The 21,603-nt window shown below is 46.2% G+C and overlaps 1 protein-coding gene across 2 annotated transcripts; it reads left to right on the top strand.

Annotated features, from left to right (window-relative positions):
• Positions 1-4,012: 4,012 nt before the first annotated feature.
• On the top strand, positions 4,013-20,882 carry LOC104693606 (influenza virus NS1A binding protein). 2 transcript variants are annotated; one of them, XM_039555671.1, is made up of 15 exons: positions 4,013-4,314; positions 9,843-10,073; positions 11,282-11,408; positions 11,720-11,889; positions 11,975-12,050; positions 12,780-12,953; positions 13,326-13,451; positions 14,843-14,950; positions 17,113-17,239; positions 17,774-17,998; positions 18,077-18,198; positions 18,376-18,502; positions 18,585-18,716; positions 18,867-19,040; positions 19,473-20,882. In XM_039555671.1, exons 3-15 carry the CDS (start codon positions 11,298-11,300, stop codon positions 19,724-19,726), a joined length of 1,926 nt encoding a protein of 641 aa, XP_039411605.1. In that variant the 5' UTR covers positions 4,013-4,314; positions 9,843-10,073; positions 11,282-11,297; the 3' UTR covers positions 19,727-20,882. The 2 variants fall into 2 exon arrangements, with proteins under 2 accessions (XP_039411605.1, XP_010404647.2); XM_010406345.4 differs by lacking the exon at positions 4,013-4,314 and adding an exon at positions 9,164-9,425.
• The last annotated feature ends 721 nt before the right edge of the window (positions 20,883-21,603 follow it).

Raw genomic sequence — 21,603 nt, 5'->3', positions numbered from 1 at the left:
GGCATTCACAAATGTGCCACCACAAATGTTTGGAATCAAGTCTGAATATCAACTTTGGATTTTTTTGCTCCAAGAATGATGATGGGACAGGTACTGTTTTGTGAACACATCCATACTTCCGAACTGATGTTACATCTGGGTTAAATACTGTCCCAGGCCAAGGAAAAATAACTTGTAATATAAATTAAGGTAGTATCTCCATGCCCAGAATGGATCTGCTGACAGTTGCCTGGGGAGAATTGTCTTGAAAGAGTTATAAAAGCCATAATTTTTTCTAAAATTGTAGCTATTTTCTCTGTGCAAGATGTATCTGCAGCTGGGAGCTCACATGAGGCTTCATCCCAAAGGCTGTGTCTTTGAGATGGAAGAATTGATCCTTCAAGGACGAAAGAAGTGGTTTTTTTAAAGACATTAACTAGTGGCTCTATCAGAATCCTCTGAATGTTTCCTATGGAGTTCATCCAATGGAATTAATTAAGGAGACTTCTGTTTGCTTAATGGAAATGAGACAAGACATAATTTGTAGCCTTGGTGTGGCAGTCTCTAGCTTTCTGTCCAACACAAATCAAGGAAGGTGACTGTGGTGGAAGAATGGTGTCTCCTGAAATGAAGGAGGGAAGTTGTTTATATTTTTCAAGAAAGATGAACAGAGATTTGATGACTAGAGAACCTGCCATTAAAATGTGAGGCCATGGCTATTAAACCTGTGTCTTTTGATACTCCTTCATAGTGCTTATAAATTTTCTACATTCTTTGCTCCTATGTAGAGAATTTATCCAAGACTATCACTGCTTTGCCACGGGGAAGGAAAGGAGATGAACTGCCCTGCTCAGAGTAGCTCTTATCAGCCAGCCAGATGGCAAACGACGTGCCAGAATTTACAGGGAAGAGTTCAGTGTGGACCATTAACCCCAACCCAGCCCAAACACCATTAAAATGTCACTGCTAAGGACTCTGAGAGCCAAGGCACTGACAAAATGTGTTCCACACAAGTACTTTTGCAACCAGAATGAATTATTGAAAACCCTTCCAAAGTGCAGCAAGGAAAAGTTATGGAATGAGTAGATTGGTGTAAGTGACAATTACACAGAACCCAAGTAAATTTCAATTGCAATACATATCTCTCTATATATATTTCAAAAATATACATGATAAAGGGTATTTAAATTGTATTCATTTTCACAAAGCATTTTGCTCATTCATAAAAACAATTTTCTATTTAAAACAAGAGCAGGGACTGGATTCCCTGGCTGGTGGTGCTGCACTGCACTGAGCTGTGCTAGTCTGTGTCCACAGAGAAACACTACGTGACTCTGGATTTAAAGACATTTTGTAGAGCAGCTCATGAGGAAAAAAAAAGCCCTTATTCTCACTTCTAGGAGTAATATATTTTTTCTACACTTCCTCCAATTTTACAGCAGCAATACAAGCCACATATTTTGCTCTAACCAAATACAATATTTTCCCCTCTTGGGTGGTTTTCATGACAAAGCTCAATAGGAAGCAGAGTCCGATGTTGTAACATCAAGCCTTGCAATACCCAGAGACATCAGATCTTTGGATGAGATGTGGTGGAGACCAACAGAAGAGCCATCAGGGACACCTACAGACACCTGACTTACGGGAAACACGCCATTTGGATGACAAGCAAGAGGGCTTTCCATGCATTAGACTGTATTTTCCATGGCAGGAGACAACAGGTATGCAGAACATCCAGAGCCTCCACAAGCATAACAATCAGTTCTTCTGGTTCAGCTCCCGGTAACTCAATCTCTTGGTATCAACTCAGTCCACCGGTCCCTTTCCATAATGTGTTCTTCTTTAGAAACAATTAATATTTAGCACAAGTTTCATTGGGAAGGGTTGCAAAGCTTCTAGCCATTTGAAACGAAGATATTTGCGTGTTATAGAAGTACCTTCCATCATCATAGTATCTCATCCAGAGTAAGGGTGCTTTAATGATTTAAAATAATTTCATGTTGATTGCAAAGCAAAGACCGGAGGAAAAAACCCCTTTTTTTTTCAGTGGGAGTGAATTTGGGTGATCAGAATGCAATTGGCCCAAAGGAGAGCTGAGCTCCTGGCCTAGCCCTGCTCTGCAAAACCCTGAAAGTGTTCCCCTGTCACGGGGGTCTATATGAAAATAACTGGGAACACTCATCTGCTAACTGTGCTGTGGGGAAGCTGCTGCTCCTGCTCTCTGACGTCACAAGTGGTGGCTGACAATGAAAATTGATGGTGATTCATAAAGGCATCTCCATCCCTAAGAAAACCGGAACAGCAGCTTGTGTAATCCAGAGATTTACTTAATTAAGGAACATCCCAGCACCGTTCTATTTGATCATCATTCCTTTACCTCCCTCTCCCTCCCAGCTTTGCCTTTGATTAGCAGAGCCCTGATAAGAGACTTCATTCAAAAGAAAGCAGAGAGTGGGAAGGTGATTTAAAGGTGAAGTGTGGCTGGTGATTTAAAAACTGAAAAGAGGCAGTGGGAATGTCTCAGAGAGGCCGGAAGCTGGGATTATCCTGTTTGCTATGGGCAAGGTGAGAAGCTGGAGAGGGCTCATCTGCAGCTGAGATATATGTGCAGGTGAGGAATATACCTACAGCTTAATGCCTCTGCCTGCTTCTGATGAGACAAGATCATTATCTGCAGTATTTTAAAGCCCTTTCTGTGTGAAACCTCAGAATGGCCCAACTTCAGTGTTTTGAAACATGCTTCTCCACTGAGATTCTTGAAGAGTGTTAGAGAAATGGATAAATATTATAATATATGACAAAATATCATGTACATTGCACAGCGGAGACACTGAAGCTGTATCTAACGTAATCTACAGGCTTCCTATTTCTTGATCAAGGCAGCCTCTGAATCCGGAGGAAGCACTCAGGGAAATTGCACGGGAAAGTGTATGCTGCCTTCCAAGTGACCTTGGCACTTTAAATCAGGAAGCAAACATGGATCCTCAGACATCACCCAGCCCATAGTTTATTTATGATGCTCTTGCAGCAGCTCTCAGGCCCAGCCATGAATCAGGAGCTTGCAAACACATAACAAACAGACAGGGCTTCAAATACCCCTCGTTTATCAGCAGGGATGTTTAAAAATTAATTTCCCTGGAAAGACAGAATTTATCCTGAAGAGTGTGTGGGTATATTTCTCATCCAGCTGGGAAAATGCCATTCCCAGAGGGATTCCAGGGAGATGGAGTGAGGTGGGATGAAGCTGGCATGGCCTCACACAGGGGCAAGCTGCCACGGAGAGTTCCAAACATTAAACACGGTATTTTTTTGGTCAAATAGGTATGATGCCTTGAACTACAGCCCAGACTGATGAAGAGTCATGGTTGAGGGAGTGCTATAGCTGAGGGGGTAACATGGCTGAGGGGGTGTTACAGTTGAAGGAGTGTTGTGGCTGACGGGGAGTCATGGCTGAGGGGGTTCATAACTGAGAGGGATCCACGGCCGAGGGGGAGCAATGACAGAGGGGGAGTAATAGCTGAGGAGGTGAAACGGATGAGGGAAAAGTCGTGGCTGAGGGGGTGTTATGGCTGAAAGGGAGCGATGGCCGAAGGGCGAAACGACTGAGGGAGTGTTACGGCAGAGGAGGAGTAGTAACCGAAGTAGAGCTGTAGCTGCGGAGCTGACATGGCTGAAGGAGAGTCACGACTGAGGCAGTGTCACGGCAGCGCGGGTCTCATGGCTGAGGGGGTGTCGTGGCTGAGAACAGGCAGCGCCAGGTTTGAAAAATAAAGGTTACTGAACCAGTTGTCCTCGTGGCTGAGCACTGCAAGCAACGCTGCAGGCGGCAGCCAATACCGGCAGAAAGGAGCACGGCGGTTCCGCCCCAACCACCTCCTCCGCCTCACCCTCCACGGGGCACGGCGCCTCTTCCCGCCGGCCCTCAGCCGGGGGAGGGGGAGGCCGCGGCTAGAGCGCCCTCGGGCGCGGAGGGCGGGGGGCCGGATCGTTTCGTAGCCGAGCGGGGCCGCCCCAGCACCGCCTCCTCCCCTCCCCACTCTCCTCCCGCCCCGCGGAGGCGGAGGGTCCGGGGCGCAGTGCCGTGCGTGTGCCCGTAGCTCTCGTGGCCGCGCTTCTTCGCTCCGCTCTCCTCCCGCAGCCTTCCCTCGGCAGCGCCGCGCCCTCCGCTCTCTTCGCTCCCTCCGCTCTCTTCGCTCCCTCCGCTCTCTCCTCTCCTCTCCCTCCGTTCCTCCGCTGCCCCTTCCCGGCCGGCCCGGGCTGCGCCTGCGAGTCTTCTTCCCCCGCAGTCCGGAGGCCCCCAATATGTTCAGCGCCGTCCGCGCTCAGAGGCACCAGGTACGGTGGGCGGGGGCTGGCCAGGGACCGTGCTGGCCGCGCTTTGTTCGGCGCTGGGGAGCGAGTGGAGGCGGCGGCCCGGGCGACCGCCTCGCACTCGGGGAACCGGTGCCCCTGCGGACCCGCCGGGCTTTGTTGCTTGTTCGGGGCCCGTTTTCTTGGGCCTCGGAATTGTCCGCATGGCCTGAAGGGCGTGAGGCAGCTCCCTCCGTGCCGGGGGAACGGGCGGGCCCCGGCGGCCGCGGGGTGCGGTGTTGCCCCCGGCCGGGAACTCCCGGGTTCCCCGTGCGTTCGGGTGCGGTGCCAGGGTCAGGCGCTGCCTCTCCAAGCGCCACGCTGCAGCCGCGGAGTGGCACCTTCCTAAACCCTTAGCGTGGGGGGATGGGGGGGTAAGAGAATCGCGGGAATCCTGGACTTTGAAGGAAGTAGCCGCTCCGGGATGAGCAACGTGTGCTGACGGCTGGTTGCCAATGTCATGACGCTCCTTGTCATCTATACCAGTTCTAGGAAGTGAGGGATAATGAAGCAAAAACAGTGGCTGTCAGCCCACATTAGTGCTTCTGGGAAAAGCTGGTGAGGGTGAATGACCAGAGCGGTTTGGTTTTGGTTTTTGGGGGTGGCTGGGGAGTGTCCAGTATTTTCTGCCTGCATGCACCAGTTCCCAGAGCTTTTTAGATTTTTTAGAGGCACTTCAAGGTAGAAAATGCATTTGCATTGGCACTTTTGCTTTTCCTTTACCCAGCATTCCCACAGACAATAAAACCTGAATTGGTTATAATTTCATACAGGGTAGAAAAATGCTGACAGTGAGAGGCGAAGCGTCCGAGTTATTTCCTAAGGAGATGAGTGGTGATAGACTAATGGAAATACAGTCTCATGTCTCTCCTTATTTGTGTGCTTTGTGAAGGGAGGACTTTTTTTGTTGTTTGCAGTGATGAGTGTGTAGACACCACATTTATTCTCTTCTGTCAGCAAGCTTAAATAAAAGAAAGCGAGCAGGATGTGGTGCTTTGATGGTGAGATTGGTGTAATTTTAGAAAGCGGATTTTGTAGCCACAAGCCTGACTCCTGGAGCACAGGATACGACAGTCAGGGAATACTTTCCAGTTAGGAAGCTGTGTGTTAGCTGCTGTAATTAGGTCTAATTTTGTCTTCCTCAGCTTGAGTTCTTAAGGAGTAGGAGATGGTAAGAAAGGCAAAAACTGCCCAGAATGGGGGTGGAACACAAGGAGGACATACAAACAAAAATCACTGATTTGGTTGTGTGACATGTTTGGAGAACTGTGGGAAGTGTGCATTAGTAGAAAAAATAAACCCAGGGGGTGGGGAAAGGGGAGGAAAGAACTCAGATTTTAGTAGAGTGCATGTGAGGCAGAAGGTTGAAAAAGAGATGTAGATAAAGACTGTGACAACAACAGCAAAAGTGCAACGTGGGAAAGGAGAGGAAAGGCAGAACCAGTGTGAAAAGGGAACTAATGACCAGAGCTAGGGCTCCGAAGTCTGGGAGGCCAGTCCTGGAAACCAGTGCTGAATGGGCAGCCAGGGTGTTACAGCTGAGGGTTGTCGCTGGAACAGCAATAACGTTCAAGCATGAAGCCTGCTGCTTATAAATTTTTAAAGTCTGCATGCATAAATGTGTTTGGAAGCACTCTTTATAGAGGACAGTCCAAGCATTACATCTTCCAGGGCTGCATGTAAGAGATTTTGAAAAATGTCCACAGTACTCTGTCCTTCCCCTTTCAGTTCCTAACCAGTGATAGCAAATATTCCCTCTTCTCTCCCTCTCTCCTCATTGTTGGCATGGGAGCACGACTGAGGTTGATGTGCAGGTGAAATAGAACAGTTTTGTCTACAAGTCATAGTTATCAGTGAGACTAAATCTTCAGTGGAAAGCAACTGAAAAGTGAATAAGCAAAGCAAAATTGTTGTAAATTCCGAGTCTTACTTCAGATTACTGGTATAAAGAGATTGAGCCTATTTAGTGGTGTAAAGTATGTTGGTAAGTGTCTTGGTCTGTGATGTTTTGCCCAAATGCAGGCTCAGACATGAAAAGATGGTGCGTTTTTACCATAAATAAATGCTAATGTATGAAAAAAATATTTTGAGGATGTTTGGTTTTATCTTCTGATATAGGTAATGGACTGTGAGCAGTTGTAGGTATGACCTACATTTCTTCTGAGCTGGGCTGTCACAAGCCAGAATGCACCGACTGGGTGTTAAGTTCCATTTTTGTTTCACGAGTGTCAATCAAGTGTCTGTCATTATATCAGCAAGTATTGACTTTAGGTCAAAAGATTAACAAGTATCTCTCCCAAAGTAGTGCTTTACCTGTGAATTGAAGAAGTAATACCTTAATTTGACTAAAATGTTTGTGCAGAATTGGCACAGAGCAAATACTGCACATGGAAAATGGGCTGTATTAAAGATAGAGAGGTAAAATAGATGGTCCCTGTGTTGTTAGGTCATGGGCAAGGTGACTTCTGCCTCTGGAGCTTGTTGTCTCGGTGGTCACCTGAGAGCACAGCTCCTGCAAGAAACTCTGCGGGAGAGAGGCCTAGGGCAGCACTGAGGATCGCTGTGTCTGAGTATTTAGGTGAGTCTTCTTGAATGTACCTTTAAATGGGCATACAGTGAAATAGAGGAGTTTAAAAGGAGGGAATCTCCCTTCTGGAAGTTCAGATGTGCAGCCAGTTTATCTCTGAGTGCGTTATGAGCTGTGACTTGCTCATGGTCCAGTGGTACACATACATGGCAAAGGAAAATCTCAGTCTGTGCACAACATGAGGTGGTCAGGAAACACAGTTACTACAACAAGGTTGTGTTTAAAATTGAGCAGCTGGGCAGACATTTGAGTCCTGGCATTGCTGTGCTTGGGAACAGCCGGGGTGCTGGAACACGCCAAGGGGATGTTCCATGGCTTCAGGCCTGCCTGAGCCCAGCGTGATTGGCCCTTGATCCAAGGGGGTCTCCAGCCCCAACACCAGTACCAGTCCTTACTGTTCAAACTACAACAAAAATCCAGAGCTTATGGATTACTCTTATATTTTTTGCATCATTTTAAAAGTAAGTGCGAGGAATAGCTGCTCTCAAGTAGGAGTTTTCTCCAATGGAATGTGTTGGTCCCATCTGGGATGATAATTCTGTAGTTTTAATGTGTTTAGAGAAGTGCATTTGAATGGAGCTTGAACAGTCATCGTGTCAGAAGCACCAGGCTTTACCTGGCTGACAGTCATCTGGGAACATCTCACTTGGCTTAAAAAAATTCAAAATCCTGGATAATTATAAAAAATGCTGCAGAGTTCTTGATGTGCTGAGCTAAAAGGGAATATAGGCAAGGGAGGGAAGGTAACAGCAAAGTGATTTCGAGTTTTAAAAATAATTTAAGGGAACGAGTTTGTTTGCAGTACCTGTTTATAACCTTTAATGCAGAATAGGCAGCGTTCTTGACTTTGCAGTGAATTTTGGCTGATAGTTCGGGTTCTGTTCTAGCAGAAGTACTCCAAACCAAAATATGGAAAGTTGTGAATCTGCTTGTGCAGATTTAATGCTGTTTTGAGTAATAATATTAGCCATGACACACACAACAGCATTGAAACTCTGTGGCAGCAATTAAGATGTTCAAGTTCCTAGATATTCAGATTGAACAATACCATTAGGGGCATAAATGCATCTGCGTGGGATTGGTGTCTTGCACAAAGGAGGACTTTAAAAGAAAAATCTCCTGTTTCAATCCAGAACTATTTTGGATGACCTTCTTGGGTCTTCAAGGTCCCAAGCAAGTACATGTGGCAGAGTTAGAACACTGGAAATAAAACGGATGTGTTACAGCAGAATGTGACAAAACATGCCCAGAGATGTAAACAGAGCGAGGCTGATTGTGGGATTTAGTTGGAATTGTTTGACTAGCTGTCCTGTGACTCGGAATGTTTTGTTGCATTGAGTCTTTGGGGAAGGTGTGGACATCAGGCTGTTGGGTTCTGTGTTTGAGAAGTTTGCCTGCTTTAAAAGTTGCAGTGATTATGCCAATTGTACCAACGGGGGAAGCGATGACTGCCAAATGCCTAATTAAACAATATTTGTTAAGTAGAGCTTGGTGTCAGCTTCATAACTTGCCTGTAGGATTACAAAAATAATATACCTTTATTGCGTTAGATTTCTTTTCCCAGCAAAGCTCACTGGCATCGCAGTGTGTTTCAGGAAGTTGTGTCCCGGGGTGCTGCTCCTGCAGTGCCCCAGCATTCCGGAGTGCTGTGTTCCCGGCGGGCGCTGCTGTGCTCGGGAGCAGGTGTTCCCTTCTCCCGGCTCTGTGGCTGTGCCTGCTCCAGCAGCCAAGCTCAGCGAGTGTTGGCTCTGCCTGCGCAGTTCTCTGCCGGCTGGAATATTCTGTGTGCCCAGCTGTGGGGATGGGGGCAGTGTCCTGTGGAGCTGGTCCGTGGTGGGATAATGCCCCCTGCCGCTGCTGGGAATCAGCCTCCTGCTGGAGCTGCCAGGCTGCCTGGGCACCAGGCAGGTACTGCTCCTGCCACAGTCACCCACTGGGCTGAGCCCTGGCCATGCACCAGGGTCACAAGGTTCTCTTCTCTGCAATGGAGGGCACTTTCAGTTTTTGACAAGGAGAAATGAGCTGCACCTATTTTTAGGAAACCCAGTTCCCAATGTGGCATTTATTCTGTAGGTACAAATATAGTGTTGGAACTGAAGTGATTGATGTTTTCCTGAGGTGGTACCAGGGTCATGGAAAGTTCCAGAATGAGTGTTGCCTGTTCCCTCCCTATTGCTGCTGCTCCTCCTCCTCTTCTTCCCTCCCCAAAAAATCCCTGCATAAAGAGCCCACCAGCATGTGGATTCCCAGCAAAGCCACCCTGATCTGCACTGCTGGTGCAGAGCTCAACCAGAACCCAACAGATTCTGTTCCCAGCGTGGCAGAGAGACTTTTTACCAAGGAAGGCTGTCATACAGATAGTGATTCCTGACTTTATAAATCTTTCTGGAAGTAGCGGAGACTGGAGACATGCCCAGTCATTTCAGACATGTCCTTAATCCATCTTCAGACAATTTTAGGCATTCGGTAGAAGAAGGCTATAAGTAGATGAGCACAAGAAGAGCCAAAGGTAGGAGGCTTGTGGATTGTGTGCTTTTAGAAAATGGAGTCATTTTTGTTGGCGTTATGTGTGAGTTACCTACTTGTGCAGGCAGTAATGATAATAGGACGTGCTGAAGGGCAGAGTAGGTAAGGGATTGGCTAAAAATGGGATTCGGCTCTTCCAGCTTTTTCTGTAAGTACTACTTTAGCCCTTTTCTTGTCTCCGGGGGTATAATGGTGATGTGGTTGATCTCTTATTAGGCATGAGGACATATTGGTGTCAATATGGAATTTTTCAGGCTGTTTGCTTTTTGTGGAAAAAACCCCACCTTTTTTTGTGAAGAAAAACTTGTTTATTTGGGTCAGGAACATACATCAAGTTTTATATGAAATACGTGGCGGCACTAACTCTTTTCCTTACTTGATACCTTCTCCTTTATTGCAGGTTATGATGCATGATTATCACAGAAGAAATTCATGTCTATAGCTCATAAGGACTTTATTACATCATCTTCAAGCCTGATAGTTTTGGAATCCATATTGCAGCTGCAAACACACGTCTGCTTTTGCATTTCCACAAACATCTTCCTTGTCAGGACATCCCGAAACTCAAGTGCTCTGTTCTAACACAGTGATACCATTGGGCTATTTTAAATTTACAGTCATATATTTGCTGGTAAGTTGTACCATTAATTGTGTATACAGTAGTCAGTACTTCTGCTGAAATTATGCAAATTTAAAATCTTGGTGTCCTTTCTTTAATAAAACATGACAAATGGATATTTGTAAGAAAGATTATTGTTGCCAGTTTAGGGTTGAATACTCACAGTAGTAAGTGAATTTAAAATAGGTAGATTAACACTAGAAGTATTTTATGGGAGCCTTGCTATTTTCATTACTGATTTTTGCAATCCACTTTTTCTGGTTTGGAGTTTTCTTATTTAGTGTGATCTTCAGAATTTTCTTAAACTTGAGATGGAAATACAAATTGTTGTTGGTAACATTAATAGAATTCCACATATGCTTTCCTCTAAGATCTTCAAGGTAACTGTACTTCTGTGTATGTTAGCAGCTCAAACTTACAAATCTGATTTTTTTTTTTTTAATAATTACTATTTCAAATTCATTAGGTCACCTCAGGGTAATAGTTTAGTATTCTTAATTAGCTTCCTATTTGGAAAGTGGTTAACTAAAAAAGAATCAATTAAAGGAGCTATAAAATAGCTTCCAGATAAAAAAGTTAAGTTTCCTGATGTTATTTTTCCGGTCTTGGACTGGTTTCCCTGAGGTGGTATGTTTGTATATGGCCGAGGTCTTCCGAGGAAGATGTTCTAGCTTTGAAATGGCTTAAAATACATTATTGTTTTCCAGAATTTATTAAATTCTGTCTGTTTTGTTGGTCATAATGTTCTTTCATGGCTCCCAGCTGCTCTAAAGTACTGAGTCATTACTCATAAAATTAAACAGAAAATGTTTCTCTATCTATTCTACTTCACTAGCTACTTTAAATTCTCAGTTCTTATTTTTCAGTGTAGCTGGGTTTTGCATCTGCAAAAAATGCAGCTGGACCAGGGTGATAGGGAGCAGAAAGTGGTGATGAATAATGATAGCTGGGGATGGATCTACCAAAAAAGATCTTTAGAGAGGGGAATCCGTGTAATCCAGTGGCTCCCAGCTTGCTCCCACAGAGCTGGCACAGGTTCTGCCTGTGGTTTGAACCCAGTACCTGCTGAAGTGATGTGGATGCATTAAAAGTTGTAGCTTCAATCCCTGAAAATCACTAATCCATTAATTCCCCTGCATGTTTGTTTGCAAACAGTGTGTTTGCTTCTGTACTGAAGCAAGATGCTGTGTGTGTAACCTTTACCTGTTGTGTGTGTGCAGCCTGACCAACACCAAAATGATTCCCAACGGATATTTGATGTTTGAGGATGAGAACTTCATCGAGTCGTCTGTTGCCAAACTCAATGCCTTACGGAAGAGCGGTCAGTTCTGCGACGTCCGCCTCCAGGTAGCTGTGCCCTGCCCCAGTGGGGTGCCTGGGGGGGTGTGGGGGTTGCACCACATGAAGCTGTTGCTTCAGTGACTGGGAGATGTGAGATTTTAGAAGCCCGTTTTTCTGAAAAATGCATACTAAAAACCACCAAAATGGGGTGCACTTTGAGAGAAGTGATGCTTACTTTTAGCTGGAGACTGTTGATTGGAAAAATGGGTTTGAACTATGGCACTCACTTGAGTAGGCCTTCATACTGTGAAAATACAAAGGTAGTTACAAAAAATCCTCACCAGCACATGGGCTTCTTGTTTGTGTTTGACATAAAGGTGTGTGGACACGAGATGCTGGCGCACCGAGCTGTGCTGGCGTGCTGCAGTCCCTACCTGTTTGAAATCTTCAACACTGACAGTGACTGTCATGGGGTTTCCCATGTGAAATTCGATGATCTCAACCCAGAAGCTGTTGAAGTTTTGTTGAATTATGCCTATACTGCTCAGTAAGTAGTTCTCAGAGTAACTATAGAGAGGGTAGACTTCTATTTGAAAAATCAGAATAATAGAGGCAAATTCTATCTTTAATAGGTTAAAAGCTGATAAAGAACTGGTGAAAGATGTATACTCTGCAGCAAAGAAGTTGAAGATGGAGAGGGTTAAGCAGGTATGGTTCTCAGCTCTTCTGGAAGTCCATTCTGCCTTCTCAGGCTGACAGCATCGCACCTTTTGGTGTTAGTGAGCCAAAACCTGATGATTCTGTGGAAGAAGAGTTCAGCACAAAGCTCCTGTAGATGTTCCTTAGCATGGTATTGATTTGGCGCCAGCTGGATGTGTTGTTTCAACTTGAGCTGTCTTGGTGCCAGAGTGTTCTCTGAAGTTACATTTTGTATTTGTGCACCTGTGTAAAAAAACCAGCTTTGAATCTTGGCTCATTCCTTACCTTCAGGTCTGTGGCAGCAGTGCTGTGCGTGGTTGTGTTGGGAGCACGAACAAACCTGTAAATCTGTCAGAAAAAGAATAATCCACACACTCCTGAACATAAATTTGGTAGTGCTTGACTTTGGAAATACCCTTGGCTGCAGATAGGGGTACTCTTTACAAGGGATTTGGGATTATTAGCTCACCTGAGAAACAGTTTTGGACAGGTGTTCAGTAGAAAAGCGTGGGGTCAGTGTAGATGTCCGTAGCTTCCAAATGTGTCTGGCTTTTTCATTTAAGATGTGCATATTCCTGTGGAAGGCAACATTCCCTCTACAGCACTGGCATGGGGAAGACAGCAGACAGTCACTGTGCTGCAGTTAGAAAACAGCTGCTGCTGTATGTTGGGGTAGATAATTTAAATGTATAAAAACTTCTCTGCTTGTACACTAAGCCGCAGCTCTTTCCTTGCCAGGTTTGTGGTGACTATTTGCTCTCCAAGATGGACGTGCAGAGCTGCATCTCATACCGGAACTTTGCCAGCTGCATGGGAGACTCTCGGTTGTTGAACAAGATCGATGGCTACATTCAGGAACACCTTGTAGAGATTTCAGAACAGGAGGAATTTCTCAAGCTTCCACGGTTAAAGGTTAGCTTAAATTTGTAGAATTCCTTCTGGTACAGGATTTCCAAAACGCAACCTGAGAAGCAACTAGGATTTCCTTTCCCTTTTGGGGGAAGGAAAGCTTGGTCTACTGACTGCTGCCAACAGCGTGACAGTTCTGGATCTGTGTCCTGTTCTTACTGCTGTGAACCTTAACTGTAGAGAACACGTGCTGTCATCCTTTCCAGGTGTAAAAGGTGATTGTGTTTAAATGTGCTTCCTAGTTCCATAGGCTGAAAGCATCTTGTGGTGTTTTCTGGCTCTGTGGTAAAGTGAGAGTTGTGCTCACTGTGTAAAGTACAGCATGCTACAGGGTAATTCCTAGAGAGTAAATCATCTTTTCTCTTCTCCCTCAAGCTTGAAATAATGCTGGAAGACAATGTTGGCCTACCCAGCAATGGCAAATTGTACACAAAGGTAATCAACTGGGTACAGCGCAGCATCTGGGAGAATGGAGGCAGCCTGGAAGATCTAATGGAAGAGGTTAGTCTTTAAGAAAATGGGATTATGGGATTAAACATTAAAAAAAACCCAAAAAAAACCAAGGAAAAAACCAATATGAAGGATGATCCTGTTTTACTTTTTTTTTTTTTTTTTTTTTCTTTTCACTTTTTTAACTATGACCCTAAAGAATTTAAATTTTGCTGTAGGTACCCCTAAGCTGAGAAACTGGGGGGGTGTTCAGGTGAGCTGAATGCACTGTTCAGTCTGGTCTTCACTTTCCTTTTTGCTCCCTGTTGCTGTATAGTAGCCTCAGAGTGGCCTGTATCTGCTTTAGTTTGGGGAGGTGGTACTGAGACTTGCCATAGATTGGTGATGTTTTCCTTTGCAGGTTTTGCTTGTAAATGCACAGTAGGTAAAAGCTTCTAATGGTTGTTCCTCCCCGTTGGTTTATCTCCCCATAGGTTTATTAACAAAACTAGGATACCAAGGCTGAAGAACCAAGAAGAGCCTCAAGTGTATTGACACGTACAGAAGCAGCAGTCCTGCCCCAGTGCTCCTAAGAAAATCCGCTGTGGGCAGAGAACGATCATGATGATTTAATGGTGTTTACTTACTCCTTTACAGGATGCATTATTATGAAACTTGTGTGTTGTTAAATGGCTTTATTCATGAATACTAATGGTAGATGTCGCCTGGGCAGTGTTTAATGGCAAAATTAGCGGGGAGACAAAATTCTCAATTGGCTCCAGCAAATGGACTTTACCAAATCTCATGAAACATCGGAATTTTCCAAGTCTGTTATTACAAGCACGAAAGATCCCCAGAAACACTTGTCTAGGCAAAAGTATATGTTGATGCTGTCATATAATCTGAAGTGTGTATTTCCTCTTGGAGAAACTCATTTAAAAGCTTGATCATGTTGAAATTAAGATGCATTTCATTGAAACAGCTGCATCTGATTTCAGTGGTGGACAACAGTTTCTTCCAGAACTTAAATCTGTGTTGTCTTCACTCATTCCCATACCTTTCTTTTAGAGCCCACTGTTGGCTTCTCTTGGCCTTTTTTGATGGAGATAAATATGTGTATTTTTCAGAGCAGAAAACTTGTGTGCAGGGATAAGGAAAATGCTTGCATGAGACTGTGAATTTGTGTAACTTTGCAAATTAATGTGCCTTTTGCTTGTCTAATGTTTTTGTGCTGGGAAAACAGTAGAAGCCCATGGAAAATGAAGATTTCTCTCAAGCTGAGAAAGGAAGGAACCTTTACCCCCTGTTTGAAGATTGCCACCATGACATCTGCTTCCTTTTAGTTTTGCCACTGTGCAAGCTTGAGATGAGCTGACGAGCAGTGTGGTGTCTGGGGTAATGTGCCTGTAGCTGAGGAGCACGGAGACAGCAGCCACATGGGTGTTCTGTTGTTGTTTTTGCAGGTGCAAACGCTGTACTACTCAGCTGATCACAAGCTGCTTGATGGAAATCTGCTAGATGGACAGGCTGAGGTGTATGGCAGTGATGATGACCACATTCAGTTTGTGCAGGTACAAATTGCAGACAGTCTCAGGTAACCCCAGGTAGACTGGAGCAGTTTACAGCACACCTGAAGTCCTGTGTTCTGCTGGCAGAGAAGGCAGCAGGTGCTGTAGTGGAGAAGTGCACCATGAGAAGGTGTCTGGCAGGAAGCTGCTGCAGGCCATGATGTGCTCTCAGCTTCTGTCTCTTTGGCAGGCTGGGCTGACTCTTGGCCCTTGCAAAACAGAGTGCTCTGACTTCAAAATCAATCCTGGCTGTTAGAAGAAAGAAGAGGCAGACAAGCACTCAGCGGTAGGAAGTCAGCTGAGACCTTGTAGAGTTCCCAGAGACTGTAGAGAAACACAGACTGCTTGGCTTGCAGTGGGGAATGTATCTGTTAAATTTGGCCCAGAAAAAGATTCCAGATCCAAGTTCTAATCCTTGAGCTGCCAGCGTCCGCTTCTTTTGTTCAGCTGCACTGGTGGTGTAGCTGCCAGATATCTCTGATGCTTTGACAGTGCAAATCACTCCTGTGCTTTTTGAGAGGTCTTTCTAAATGGCTTTTATTTTTATTTCTAACCAGGTGTAATCCTTGAACTCCAGAAAAACCACATGGCTCAGTACAACGCAGGCTAAGATAGAAACAATAAAAAAGGACTAGCAGTTGTAAATTATCAGTTGCTTTATACAAATGAACTTGGTTTAAATTTATGATTTTGAAGCAAATACATTGTAATATTTTATAAAAGTGAAACAGGTTCACACAAAAAGTTTCCTTCTTGAAATTTTTAGCTATTGTGTACGTAAAACACTGTCCATCCCAGAATGTGGATTTTAGAAATGAAATGAGAGGAAAAGGAAAAGCCAGCTAATTTTCCAGTTTCTTAATTGTTTTTAGGAAGCCTTCACAGAGTTCTCCACTTCTGCATACCACTTGTAATGCTTACTAGCAGAGAGGTGAATGTTCAGAAAGTTCATTTTCAGAAATAAGACCAGGACTTCTCAACAGTTTTCTACAAATCCTTTCTGATAAGAAAAAACACCAACTTCAGACATCCTAAACAATTGAGAGATTGTTTATTGATACTGATTTTTGTATCAATTGATTATTATTAGTATGAATTATTATTTTTTATTATTATTATTATATATTATTAGTATCAATTGATTATTGATACTAAGAAAACCCTGGATGCCAGTTCTGGAAAAAGTGTAACTTCTACATTTTTAAATTACAAAACTTTGTATTTTCTGTTGCTGTCGAGGCAATTTTAAGATAAGAGCGTAAGTGGTTAATTGGATGAAGGTTCAGAAATAACAAAAATGTTCTCCACAAGTGCACTGGTTGGCACGGTGAGCTGAGCTTAGCAATCCAGCTCCTCAGTGTGAGGTTATCTGAGTTAGGTGATGTGTTTCAGAAGTCTTGTGACAGTTTCCATGGAGATCAGGCTCCAGGGAACTGTGCAAGCATCGCAAACTTGGGACTGTGGTCATAAACTCTGCTGCTTGAACAGAATAGACAGCGTGGTAACTTCCTGTGCTTCAGGAAGAGCCTCAACAACCCAGCCAACTGTGCTGAAACTGGAAATTTTGCGGTTTTTCTTAATTGAGCAAAATCATGTAAGCTACAGTATAAATTTAATTGGAGATGAAATGAAAACAGAAATCTGTTAGTGGAAAGTATCAAGGGAGTAAAATCCAAGAAACAGCTTATCTGAGCACAGAGGGGAACTGAGGCGAAATTAATTTGTCTTCAGGGAATGAAGAGAATAGTTAATTCACTTCCAAATAGCATTATATAATTAACTCAAGTTCCAGAAGCAGAGCTTGGGAGTGAGGCTCCTAGGTGGTAGCTCAGTTCTCTGCAGCTGCATGTAGCTCTTTCATTACATTTGTAAATCCTGCTAGGAATGCACGCTCACTTCCAGGGATTTGCAGTCCAGCACCAGCAGTAGAAAGCTGCAGTCGCAGGATGGAGTGAGTCCCAGGAGAAAAGTGTAGGGTGGTTTTTGGCCACTGTTGCTGGGCAGGCAAGATGTTCTGCTGAAAATATAGGTGTGCTATAAATGCTGCTCTGCGGAGGTGGTAGACAAGTCTGCTCTGGAGTGGCTACGTAGTATCTCAGAGAAGCACAGGTAGAAGAAGCTGTAGTCTCTGGCTAGGTTTCTGTAGCTGCCTTTTGATTTTGCAGAAGAGGCCACCACGTGAGAATGATCACAAGCAGATCAGTAGCAGCTCCTGTGGAAGTCTTTCTCCAAATGCTACTGTTCAGAGTCCTAAACACGAGTGGAAAATCATTGCTTCAGAGAAGACTTCGAGTGAGTAACGGGCAGGGGTTGTCTAACAGATGTGTCTGGTCTTGGGTACCTGCCACCTCCTGCTCCCTGGGGATTTCCTTCACATCTCTGAGGAATGCTGAGGTGTCTTTTCTTACTGATGATACAAGTCAAGTAATTTGTAGGGTGCTTCTGATGTACCTGGGCCAAACTGGGATTACATACATCTCAGTTCCTTATCAACCAAATCCATGGTGTGTATCATTTTCCCAGAAAATCCTAAGGAGATAGGCAGTCCACAGTTAATTAACAGAGCTGTTTGGTCTGTGTGTGTTCGAGGAGACTCCCAGCAAATCTTTAAGTTGCTGTCATATGTCCTTCGAGCACTCTTTTAGTATCTAAAGCATAGTTGTTGATAACTAACACTTTTTCTAACACTTGGAACCAGTAACCTGAAAAAATGAAGTTTCCATGTTGCCAAGGGGAGTGGCACAGCCAGCAGAGCCCACTTGGCACCCAGCTCAGTCCCCCTTCACATGGTGCCCTGCTGACGGTGGCGGTGTGCTGTCCCCGCAGGTAACACGTACCTGTGCCTGGCTGTGCTGGACGGGGTGCTGTGCGTCATCTTCCTGCACGGCCGCAACAGCCCCCAGAGCTCCCCCTCGAGCACCCCGCGGCTGCTGAAGAGCCTGAGCTTTGAACTGCAGCCCAGCGACCTCATCGAGAGGCCCATGTGCCCCATGCAGTACGCGCGCTCGGGGCTGGGCACGGCCGAGCTGCACGGCAAGCTCATCGCTGCGGGTGAGCCGGGGTGGGGGCACCGGGCCGGGGGATGGGCTGGTGTCTCTGAACGTGGGGCCAGTAACCTCTCGCTTGCAGGGGGCTACAACAGGGAGGAGTGCCTGCGCACCGTGGAGTGCTACGACCCCGAGAAGGACACCTGGACGTTCATCGCGCCCATGAGGACACCGAGGGCCCGGTTCCAGATGGCGGTGCTGATGGTGTGTGGGGTGGGGAGCAGGCCTGTGGGACACTGTCCTGCCTGGGCTGAGCTGAACAGGACACACTGAATAGGATGGCTCTAGAAGTTGTTTCTCTGTAGTTCCACAGTTACCCGAGCGCTCAGGAGCTGAGTGTGGTGTGCTGAGAGGTGACGGGTGTTGGTTTGTTCCTCTCAGGGGCAGCTGTACGTCGTGGGTGGATCAAATGGCCACTCGGATGACTTGAGCTGTGGAGAGATGTACGAGCCTGAGATTGATGACTGGATGCCTGTCCCAGAGCTGCGGACCAACCGCTGCAATGCAGGTGAGGCCTGTGCAGCACCCGGACCGCAGGGTGGAAACTCAGCCAGTTGTGACTCACGTCCCATGCTTTCCTGTATCAACAGGAGTGTGTGCCCTGAACGGAAAGCTGTACATTGTGGGTGGTTCTGATCCCTATGGCCAGAAGGGACTGAAGAACTGCGATGTGTTTGATCCTGTAACAAAGGCTTGGACGAGCTGTGCTCCCCTTAACATCCGTAAGTTTCTTGGGGAGCTGGGGAAGGAAGACGAGAAAAGGGCAATGGCAGAACTGCACCAAACCAAAATCTACACCAAAGCAAAGCCCCTTGGAGTTGCTGCTGCTGCGGGCTGTTGCTGGTGGCTGACTGTGCTGGCTTTGGTTGCAGGGAGGCACCAGTCGGCCGTGTGTGAGCTGGGGGGGTACCTGTACATCATCGGCGGGGCCGAGTCGTGGAACTGCCTCAACAGTGTGGAGCGCTACAACCCCGAGAACAACACCTGGACCCTGATGGCGCCCATGAATGTGGCACGGCGCGGCGCTGGCGTGGCTGTCCGTGATGGTAGGACTGGGCCTGCTTTTGCTGCTGCCGCCTCGGGGCTTTTCATCTTTGCTCTGATGCGAGTAGAATACAAAGCTGTGCTCCTTTTTGGGCAGGAATCCAGTAGGAGCCTGGCTAAACTGCCAGTTTTAATTAAAAAACAAAAACCACTTGGTTGTGGGGCATTCACCCCACCTCTTCTCAGATTTGTCACTGTGCAGCTTCTAGAGCTGCACCTGCTTGAATTTGGACTTTGCCCCTACTCTGACTCAAATTTCTGTCACCTGTCATGGGCAGGAGACCCAAAGCAGGTCACTCCTGTAATTGCAGACCTTCACCAGGCTGAGGTCTGTGACAACAGCTGGGGTCCCTTTGGGCTTTGTCCAGCCTTCTGGTGGGAACACAGGGCCAGCTGGTGCTGAGCAGTGAGCGTGGCTCCTTTTCTTCACACAGGAAAGCTCTTTGTGGCTGGAGGCTTTGATGGCACGCACGCGGTGAACTGCGTGGAGATGTACGACCCTGCCAGGAACGAGTGGAAGATGATGGGCAGCATGACCACGCCCAGGAGCAACGCCGGCATCACCACTGTGGCCAACACTATTTATGCAGTGGGGGGCTTTGATGGCAATGAGTTCTTGAACACACTCGAGGTCTACAATCCAGAGTCAAACGAGTGGAGCCCCTACACCAAAATTTACAAGTTTTAAGTGAATTAAATTCCCTTTTCAAACTAACAGGCTTAGTGATGTAATTGTGTTTCAGTAGAGGTACACCTGTGAATAGGGGTGGGGAGGGCATAGACGTTGCCAACAGCAACACAGAGCTTTTGCATATTGCATATTAATGTGCTGTATATATTTGTTTTGGAAAGAATATTGAGATGAAGGGGTTTTTTGTGTATTTTAGAACTTCAAGGTTTTGGGTTTTTGATGATAACGCAAGAGAAACTAGACTGGGCATACCACTTCAGGAGCTTCCCCCAGTGTTTGTCACTTTGCACATTGGATGACTTCCTGGAGGTGTGTTCTTGGGGCAGGAAGGGTAATGTTTGTGGGGGATAATGTTTTTTCTTTCATCAGGCCTTGGTTTCCTTCAGTAACTGGAACAATCTGTAACAAGAAGCCTTATTTAAACAGATATAATGGCTATTTTTTTTATTAAAAAAAGCTGACATGCCTCTGCTAATACCTTATCTTTTACAATTGCCTTTTTATAACAGTTTTTATATACTCAGCAGAGTCTTTTGTCTGTTGAAATGCAAATGGCAGATAAATGGCTATTGAAACAAAGAGACAGCCTTGGAGTTCCTAGACCCCGAGTGGGACGTGGATTGCCCCTGCAGGTGAGCTGCTGCCTCTGCTGCAATGGTGTGAGTTAATGTGTGCCACCTTCCTTAGAGCTGCACAGGGTTTCTGGACATGACACAGCCAAGACTCTCTAGGGTGGGGAAAGGATTCTGGCTCCAAGTACTTGGAGGAGAATGCAGAGTGCGCTTTCTGTACAGCAGTTTTGTTACTCCGGGTGAGCTGATCTTTGTACAACAACTTGGGGAGGGGGGTTCTCATGGGTTTTAAACTCTTGCCAGCTGGCAAAGAAAATGTGTTGTAGTACCTGTCTTAAGTTTATTTTTCTAATATTGCCAGCTGGAAGTGTGATAGAACATGAATAACTTGATTTTGTATGTGCTCATAGTGCTGTTTTAGTTCACTTTCTCTATTCCTCTAGATCAAATGTTGGGGTGGGATGACTTGGTGTCTAATGTGTAGTGCTGCACATCTAACTCTGGGTGCCAAAACTAGCACTGACTGCTTGCTGCTGCTGCAAACACATTAAAGGTACCGTTTGGGAAACCCTCGCACCACAGGCGTGCCCTGACGTGGCTCTGTGTCCTTTTCTTCAAGGAGGCGGTCTCCAAAGAGGAGTCTGTGATACTAAAAGTGGCTGTAGGCACAGGACAGGGGTAGGGGCTGGAGTGTCCCATGTCCCTTGTGCCTGCAAGGAGAGAGTCAGGCTCGCTGCTGGAGGGACCAGGGCTTGGAGCACCACAACCCCTGGGGTGTGTCTGCTGAGGGGCTGTGTACAGAAACCTCTCTGCAGGGTTGGGTAGTGCCCCGCAGGGCAGGGGGTGCAAAGCTGCACCTGGAGCTACTCCTTCCCCTGGGCAGCTTTAGGGATCAGCTACACCAGTGATGGCACTAGGCCAGGTCCTGTGCAGTGGGGCAGGCAGGAGCTGGCTGCTCCAGCTTCCCACGGGAGTGGGAAAACACACCAGGCCCAGGAACTTCACTGGCCCCTGCAGGCTGTGAAGCTGGTCCAGCTAAGCAGGGAGAGCCAGGAGAGTGGGGAACAAAGCACTTCTCCTCCACAACAGCCCCTCCCAGCCAGTTGCCCGCAGAGCACAGCCAGCATGTGCTACAGCTGGGCCAGGGTTGGGACACAAGCTGTCCCCATCAGCACCTTGGAGCCAAGGTCCCCACCCCGCTTCCAGGGCTGGAGAACCTCCATGGAAACAGCCCCGCACAGCAACTGTGCTTCAACAGACTCCTCCAAACCCCCTGGCCCAGGGGCCTGGGCAGGACTCTGC

Source organism: Corvus cornix, chromosome 8, assembly GCF_000738735.6.
Source record: "Corvus cornix cornix isolate S_Up_H32 chromosome 8, ASM73873v5, whole genome shotgun sequence".
Taxonomy (NCBI): Eukaryota; Metazoa; Chordata; class Aves; order Passeriformes; family Corvidae; genus Corvus; species Corvus cornix.
This window is presented reverse-complemented; position numbering and strand designations above follow the sequence as displayed.